Genomic DNA, 9,514 nt, shown 5'->3' with positions numbered 1-9,514 from the left:
CTTATGCAAACACAGAAATATGCTGCATGAGTTTTCAGTTCTGAAAATGCATATCATACTTACTAGCAGTCATATACAGTTTATATTTACATATTGATCTCAAATATATCATTAATTAAAACTGTGCCATATTATAGTCATAATTTTCCCATGAATTTCACAAAGATGAAAAACACCTTAATTGCTGGCTGTTCTGTATAATGAAATAACAACATGTGTATTTCTAATTATATTACAAACATTATATAAATTATAATGTTAATATTTTAGTTAGTGGATCTAACAACAGTGAACAGGAGTGGAAAGATTTGGAGTATTCTTTTTAGGTAAATTCTAAGGTAAAAGCTAGTCTGGTTGGTCTAATTTACTCAGAGGGTAGTACACATGATAAAAAGCACAGCCACTGTATGCTGGCGTAATTTATCACTTTTGTCACAAATGTCCCAAGAAGAGGAGGTAATGACTCACACTCCCTTGGTCCTGGTTCTTCCATACCAGGGTCTTGTCAGTTCTCCTCCCCTACACTACCCCCACCTCCCACCCTATTCACATCACAGTGTTTAGCTTTAGTACAAAATTATACCAATCCATATTTGGAAGGGTCTTCCAAAAAATTTTGTACATGACCTTAGTAGCCAAAAGGAAATTAAAGTGCTCCTTCCTCCTATTGATACATCCTTCCCAGTGACACCTGAGCAGAAACCAGACATTTTCTTTTACCCAACAAATAGCAACATTGGAGAGTATTATGGCTTGTACTATAACTTCAGATAAATTAATATGCAGTACTAGGATCTGATCTCCCTGGTTTTGACTACAGCTGACCTGCTAAACCAATGCAGAAAGTAAACATACTCTCTATTAGGTTTTATATTTGAGGCATATCTACCATGTGTGTGCACTGTGCTCCCTGTATTTAAATTATGCTTCTGTGAAACACAAGTGTTAAAGGCTCTTAGTGCATTGAATGAAAACTGTGAGTATAAGACAGCATTAGGTTATCACAAAGGGTGCCATATATAAAAAATAGACTTCTAAGATTGTTACCAATTTGTGGTGTGGATCCTTTCCCGAGAAGTTAGGATGAGTTTGCATGCATGATTCATAGAAGTTCAAACTTCAAATGCATCTACAAAAGCACATTGTTCTGGTTTGTGAAATGCACTGCGAACGCATGTGTGAACGCCATGGAAAGGCTAATCACATAGTCAAAAGCTTGAATATATGCAGTTCAGGGTTTGACCATTGAGGCAGTACTGAGTACCCACAATTCCCCTGAAAAAGAGAGTTGGGGTACTCAGTGCATCTAATTTTCAGGTTCTTTCCCAATAACATTCAAAGCTGTTTTTTCTCTCTTTCTGAAGCAGAAGCCCATGGTAATGTGGCAGAGAAGTAAAAAATAATGGTGTAAACTCGGCCTATTAATTCTCAAAGCTGTTTTCCTCTAATCATTTGTCTCCCCTAAGCCCCCTCCACAGAAATTTCCACGATCTACTACTTTTTTAAAGGAAAGAGAAAAAAATCTGCTTTTTATGAAAAACGTTAAGGAATCATTCTTAAAAGGACTGGCAATTGAATCCTTAAATAGGGAAAACATAGCTGTAAATTTTCCTCGACTATATCAGAAATACTATTATTCAGAGCATGCTGGAATTTGTGGTTCTTTTAAGAAATGTGTAGATAGCTGAGAGGTAGCATAGTTAAAACAGGATGTGGCTGCTGCTATCATAACCATTTTTCGTCGAACAGTAGACCGAATAATTCTGTAGAAGTCATTAGAAGTTGGTGCTTTTTTCTTACCACAGTTGTCAATTTTTATTTTTCATTAAATAAGCACATTTTCTACCTTGCCTTGTCCTTTAGGAATAGTTCTCCTATACAAAAAATAAAATTACATGGAAGGAAAAACAAGAGGATACTATTTTTTTTTAAATAAAAAACTCTCATATTTTCTAAGGCAAAATTGACTTTTGCCAGTTTTTAAAGGAAGCCATTAGACCTTCTAAAGCAGGAAATACTGAAAAGCTTAGTTAATCTCTTAAAGGCATGCCTACCAAATCATTCCCTTTATAATATCTTATTAAATTAAAAAAAACAATGCATGGCACTGTCTAGTCCGGCTGGAGAAAATATCCTATCTGTAAATTTTCTATTGAAGTTATAAAACTGGAGACTTTCTGAAATCTGAATTCTTCAAACAGCTAAGATATTAATTCCTGTAACTGTCTGCTCTCTCAATAACTCTCTTTAAATTGGATGTTAGATGCTAAATATAAAAGCATTCTCAGGTGAAAAGCACGGAAGCCTACAAACCTGAAAGAAAATTCCATATGAATCTTTTGGACTAATACAGGGACTATGACTGACAACATTCATTTGTACAATATAATTCTAGCCTTCCTTTTCTCTGGGGCGCAATCTTGAATGGTTGCCACTTGTATCCCTTTTTCTATCCTAAAAGAGCAGGGCACCAATGGTTTCCATTAACCATCTGTAAAGTTATTATTTGGCCAATCAACATTTGGCACTTTGGACAAATGACTCCATCTCCCAGGAACTGAGCATATCAACATGTCCACCATTTAGGCCATGACAGGTTGGTCCATCTCTAAATCTGATTTCCACATTCCCCCACATATCAAAAGTACAGTGAATTGTGACTATGACCTTATTCCAACTCTTTAAAATCCAAACCAAAACTAGTGTTACTTGCTTAAGTTTCTGTGCAAACGCCTGACCCGCTCATAATATCAGTCAAAGGTTTAGCCTTTCAATAAAAAATAGCAATTACCTGACTACTGCTCAGAAATCGTTGACCATCATCATCATGAGGGTGAGATGATAGGCACTACTTATTTTCAAGTTTACACATTTAGAAGGTAATGTATATGTTTCATAAGCATGATAGCATCTTAGTACACTCTTTAATCAAGTATAGATGCATATGTACTTGATGTGCAATTTCACAAAGAAATGGCACATTCTGTTGTTAAAACTCAAACCTGTCTCCCAAATTTCCCTTTTTTATAGTTTAAGGTTTAAACTCAGATATGAGTGTTGAAAAAAAATGACTGAATGGAATTTTGCCTTCACTCTTCATATATACCCACATTTTTAAAAGGGGGAACCGGTTTCTACTGTAACTAAGAATGTGTTTATGACTTAGCAGAAGCAACCGAAACATTATAAAACAGACCGTAGAGTGGGCCAGCAACTAAGGTGTTTTAAAGTAACTTTTGTCCTGAATAGAATTTTTCTAAGTCCCACTTTTGGCTGTACAACCAAATTGAAGAGAAATCCAGTTCTTGCTTTCTGTGTGGCTTTGTTTTTTAGTTCACATAGTAAAGCCAATAGACAATATTGAAGAAGGAAAAAACAACAGGGAAGAATATGCGTGACCATCGATCTATGGCATTTACATCAGTCAAGTCAGGGATGTTAATTTTCAGTTGAGAGGCACGTCTCCGTAGCCTACTTTTCTTTTGTGCCACATGTCGCTCCAGGGCATTGCGACCAAAGCTGTGTCTGGGCAAGCCAGCTTTCCGGTACTGGATGCTTGAAGTATCGTAGGCCAGCATAGTGCTTCTAGGGTCCCCAAGTCCCATAACAGCCTCGGAGGCGGCCATCTCATTTTTAATTTCAAGTGTGCTCAACAAAATGTTTTCATGTGGATCCATCTGTAAGATATAAGAAGGCAGCTTTAGCATGGGGGAAAGAAAAGCCCAATCAGTTGTAAACTGAGACCACACTGACAAAGGTTGGACCTAACAATACCAATCCACTGGATGCCTCTCTAAAAAACTTCTACTCCTGTCCTTTAAATACAACCATTACCGTTTTTACTGTCATTCTTTTGTAAATGGTAAGAGTAATAAGGCCTGTCCTGTACATCTGAACAGATTATATTTGCTGGATCCCAGATTTTGTGAGCAGAGGAAATACACAGTTATGACCCAGAGTCAGTGGCCATATCCTAATCTCACATACCTAGCACAAACCTCCATTCATCTTGAAAAAGTACGGTACTGCCCTTGTGTACACATATCTGGGTTTAATATAGTGCTAGGAGTTTTTGTTTTGTTTTGTTTTCTACTTCCACGAAATGCAGCCTCTGTTTTAGCAAAACCTCCAAATGTGCACAGCATAGGTGAATTCAGTACTGCTATACATGAATGCTGGAGCATGCCTATGAGGATAAAGCAAACATGATTTCCTCCCCAAAGATATTCAGCAGTTTTGTAAGAAAATCATATAAGAAATATTGAAATTCTAACACAACTACTGGCTACTGGGAGAGAAAATACAGACATACTCTATGTTATACCTATAGGCAGTCTCCACTCTCCAATGCTTATGAAGATCATGCACAGTGCATGTTGGGTCATCTCATCAGACCATAGCACTGGCAATAACACAGGGCTGAATTTTAGAGGCAAGAAAAAAATGCATTTATTTCGGAGTGTAATCACATTAAATGTAATTGCACATGCGGTTACTAACTTTTTAAAAAAATTAATAACTCAAACAAGACTATTCAATTAAAAAAGTATTCAGTGAAAAAAGCATTAATGCAATGTTATGATTAAAAGCCTGAGTACTCAAAAGTCAGGGCATTCAAAGATATGGGACTAAATTCTACTCTAGTTTAAATCAGGAGTGCAACAGTGGACCTTAAAACTTTTCCATTAAAAAAAAAAATACATAAGCTTACCTAAATACCTGTACTTTTCCCTGCAATTCCCCATGTAGTTATCATAAAAATATTTTGAATTATGGAAATACTGAGGTTAACTAACGGAAAATATGAGGTAATTAATTAGGACAAATTATGAGTTACAAGCTCCTTTGAAAGTTTCTTTTTCCATATTGTCTAATCCAGATATGAGGAGTGAAAATCTGACCCTACTGAAATCAATGGGAGATTTGTCATTCACCCCAATAGGGCCAGGATTTCACCCAAGAGGTTTAACAAAGGTCAGGCCTATTACTTTGTCTTTAAAAGGAAGATAGACAGCTGTACATTGATAAGAATCTACCATAAGAATGACTTTGGTTTAACCAAATTTGGCCACAGCTGAAGTTCTTTGAGACTGAACTGAATCTGAACAGTTTATCTACCCTCTGGCTCGCACTGATATCAGCCCACAAGGTGTTCTTTAAAGAACATTATAGAATATACTTTGTTTGAAAATACAAACACAGGAAAAGTTTTATTATAGTCAAATAGACTTGGAACTAGACATGCTACAGTAAACAGCTAAGAACTTTTCTTCACTTAACTATTTCTTTTGCACTGCGTCTTGTATGGCTGCTGTTGATATGTCATTAAGATCACTGAAATGTTAGCGTGCACCTAGCAAATATGGCAGCAGAGCAAGCTGCTGCATATACCTGATATATATATGTGTATATAGGCAGCAAATAGTGGATTAGTATCACTAAACAGAAAGGAAGTAGGTGCGAGAATATATTTTGTTTTAGAGCCTTTATTTATTTAAAATTCTAAACTAGTCTCTGGGGATAGGGGTCTTCTTCTGCACATATCATGTTTGTCTAACAACATGAAAGCTGGAGAGGAGGTTTTGCAAAACCTCAACAACTTTTCTGAAGGAAAATGGAAGTAACCCCAAATACAGTAAATTAGTGTTGGGCGAACCTCCAAATGGTTGAATGCTCAGATAAGCACACAAAAGTTCACATGCGTCTCCAGAACTAATCTGACCTTCCCACACCTGGAACATTTGTTTGAACATCTCACAAGAATAGTATTTTTCACGGTATTTCAGATCTTTCACTTCCAATCCAGGAAGCACAGAGGGATGTGAAAATGAAAAACAATGAAAAAAAATCAACCTAACTTTTGAACCTCAAAAAGGGTTCACTATGAGATTAGAATGAGGAGTGTCATTTGAACTTACCAGGTTCGCCCAGCCCTAAATAAAATGTACAGGTATTTTTGTTACTAAATTGATGTTTGAGATAGAATGATAATGAATCATGTTTACTGTACACAGCAGGATCCCAAAGCGCTTTACAATCTTTAGAAAGAAGAATCACTTCACAAGCCAGTGAAATGCAATCACCTGTCAGGTGAAATGTGGTGACTGTCTATCAGTGCAGAACAACACACTTTATTTTAATACAGGAAATGAAGAATGCTGTAGCCAATCGAAACTATGGGGTGGGTGGGTGGTGGTGGGAAGGTCAAATAAGCAGAACATAATTACACAAATTGAAATTTGGCCAGGAGGCTTGGGGTTGTGGTATCTACTCTTACAAAAAGTGCCATGGGATCTTTAATGACCATAAATGGTCAGGACCTCAATTTTAAGTCTCTAAGGATAAAAACATTTAAAAAACAATGAAAGATACCTTTGTTGAATACATTTCTGGACAATGATATGTGCCAATTATTCTTCTGTCCTGTAAGTTAATAAAATCAAGACCAGTTTCCTTAGAGATAAGGTAGCTGTTATCTTTCAGTAAAAATTAATGCACTATAGGGTATTAATAGGATATGCATTTTTAATTAAAGGTACAGGGCCCTCTAAGCCAACAACCAGCATAAGTATATTCTGGCTTTAGAGATGCTATTACTGCCTTGGCCCTGCCACTGTAGGTAACAAATTAGTGATGTAAATGTATTTTTTCTGAGTGGTCATTCTGACCCAGGAAGATATGATGATATGAAAAGAATCATAGAAATTATTTTTTGGGGGAAGTGGGCATACAAGTGGTTTCAAAGGTGGTAGGAGAAGGTTAAAAAAATCTTTTGGTGCTGAATGGTTGTTCAACCATACAACAGGACTCCTTATGGTGAACAACAGAGTTCAAACATAATGGAGAAATTCCCAGGGGAGGAGGAAGGGAAGAAGGGAGGATGGGAATATGATGAAAAAAGTAGCAATAAGAACTATGGAAATAAAAGGTGAATTCAGAAGTGGAAAAGTGGTGCCTAGAGCACAGCACACATGCAAGAGTTTTCATCACCAGTCTAATAAGGAGGATGGCAAAATAAATGGCCTAAATGGTATTCATAGGTCCAGGTTGATGTGAGAAAAAAATGACCCTGGAGCCCTATAAGAGGGTTGCTGATCTTTTCTGATGGCCTCCCAAACAAAAGAAATACACAGAGAAGAGTGTTTAAATGTTACCATTGTATGTTCTCCCTGCTATACAGAAACTCCAAAATGATGGCTATCTAAAGGAATTCCTGTTACACTTATTAATCATCCAATGTACAATATCTTAAATGTACAACTTCTAAACTTATATACACATGAGAATGAATGTAGGAGGATTCACTTCCACAAACAATCACTCTTCTCTCTAGATGCTGGTAGGGAATCAGTATCTTGGTTTTGGAGTATTATCTCCTGCGTGTTCAACACTTATTCAGAAGGTATATTTGTAATGGATAACTTAGCTATTCAAAACACATAATATCACTAACATCTTTACTTTCTGGTATTTAAACAAAATTCTTGTTTAATCTATATAGTATAGATACTTGCAGATATTGATTGCTCATTTTAAACACAGAGTGGTACAGAAGAAATGTATAAGAAAGACATGATGGCTGGCATTTCTGTGAAATCTGGGTGAAACAAGAACATAGGTGAGAAATGCATAGAAATAATTCACAATTTCATTAGGTATGGTTAACCCCTGCCATATTTGCCAAAGCAAAATTGGTCCACTCTGTCAGGACAGGAAAAGCAAAATTACCTAATTTGTTCAGAAGCTTAAACTGTACTATTGGGCCTCATCATTTACATGTACTGTGAGCAAACAACTTAGAATCAACTCTCTGGACTGGAATTGAAGGAAACATGCCTTGGAAAGGCTCACATACGTGAAATGCCAAAGGACATAAAATAATCCCTCTAGAAAGAAAAACTACTTGACTCTTATCTACAGGAATTGCACTGACTATAAGGGATAAGGAACGGAGACACTATGGAGGAAGTCTCTGTATACACTATTGGGGAAGTTTCTGTATTAGTCTCTCTAATTTCACTCTAGAAAATATTCAAAAAATTTAATGGTTTACAAATGGCAGCCCAACTATAGGTAGCTGTTCTGGAGTGGTAAATGTGTTACTAAAACTAAACATGTATGCACTTCAAAATGCATGGTCAATATTTCAAAATCTCCAAAAATGGAACTGTGCCACTAAACATGCACATGTGCTTTTGTGCCTCCATAGAAGAAAGAGGGATTTACTTTCAGAGCTGTAGGAATTGTTCAGAAAGAAACCTAACACAAAGCAAAGCTCACATGGGTTCAGATTTTGTAACAACTTGAAATGTGAGTGAAGTTCACAGACTCTGCAGTTAACCTGAGGTGAGTTGTGAGCAAACATGGGCTGAGTTATGATTTCAGGTGACTTTGATTTCAGGCCAAGGTCGAAATTCAACAAAACTCTGCAGAGTCCTTCAGGTTCTTGGGTTTATCTAAACCCTAAAACTCAAAGTAAATCAAGGGAGTTTAACTCACACAGATAGGAAACTTAGAAAACAAACTGAAAAAAAAAAAACAATGTGAACCAAGACTGCTGAGCTTTACACATCTCTAATTACTTGCAACAAAATTCCCAGGGCCTAATTTCACCCTCAGATGTGTGTTGCTTTTATGGATTTCAGTGGGAGCTGTGAATGTATACATCTGAGAGCATAATCTGTCATAAATGCTTCAGTATCCTGAACATACAAAATGGCCATGCACCAGAAACAAAAAAACGTATATGGTTTTTAATATCCACTGTACATTCACAGCATTCCAGGACGTGAGGACTTTTATTCTGCAACAGTTATGCAGCACAGAAGAGGAAAAGGGGGAATCTTTGGGCATGACAATGGGGGTTAAAAAAAAAATTCAGCAAACTCCACAACATCCACAGTCCGGACCTGTCTCTATGTTCCCTCAGGGTTTGAGCCAAAGCCCACTGAGGTCCATGGAAATACTCATTAATTTCAAAGGATTTTGAATCAAAAGCTGAATTTGCTCCATGGCTTACAATGTGGAGGACACTGTTGGGAAAGGCCAGAAATGTGATTCTTGGTCTCCTTATATCCAGTCTTGGTCCCTCGACTCTAGTTTACAGCAGCCATTTTGTAATACCAGTTATCCTTACCTATTTCCAGGAGCAAATGGACATAGGCACCTGAACCAGCCAGTGGAGAGAAGGATGAGGAGCAGTCTCTATAGAAACAATTTCTCCCTCCCTACTTTTAGACAAGGAAAGTTTAGCCCTACCTTATCCCCTAGCAAAATGGGAGGGACTAGGAATAAACAAAATCTTTAAATTGTGTATTCAATTTCCATTTCCTTATAGCAACTTTAGTTGACTGTAACCCGCAACTAAGTCCCTGAATCAGGGAACCATCCCAATTCAGGATAGCACTGAAGCAGATGCTTAATTTTAATGGGTCTTAAGCACATTCTTAAAGTTAAGCATAGACTTAAGTGCTTTCCTGAATCGGGGCTTAAAATATTACATTAATATTAAGCT

The 9,514-nt window shown here is 36.9% G+C and overlaps 1 protein-coding gene across 3 annotated transcripts in view; it reads right to left on the bottom strand.

Moving 5' to 3' along the window:
- Positions 1–1,812: 1,812 nt before the first annotated feature.
- Positions 1,813–9,514, bottom strand: part of GABRB2 (gamma-aminobutyric acid type A receptor subunit beta2) — a 271,600-nt gene continuing 263,898 nt past the window's right edge. For 2 of the 3 annotated variants that reach the window (XM_005297989.5, XM_005297991.5), the window contains one exon: positions 1,813–3,677. In XM_005297989.5, coding sequence (XP_005298046.1) covers positions 3,330–3,677 — 348 coding nt within the window. In that variant the 3' untranslated portion in view covers positions 1,813–3,329. Of the gene's footprint in view, positions 3,678–6,372; positions 6,424–9,514 lie in introns of all 3 variants that reach the window. The other variant, XM_005297987.5, reaches the window with a different exon arrangement.

The sequence above is a fragment of the Chrysemys picta genome, chromosome 8 (assembly GCF_011386835.1).
Source record: "Chrysemys picta bellii isolate R12L10 chromosome 8, ASM1138683v2, whole genome shotgun sequence".
NCBI lineage: Eukaryota > Metazoa > Chordata > Testudines > Emydidae > Chrysemys > Chrysemys picta.
This window is presented reverse-complemented; position numbering and strand designations above follow the sequence as displayed.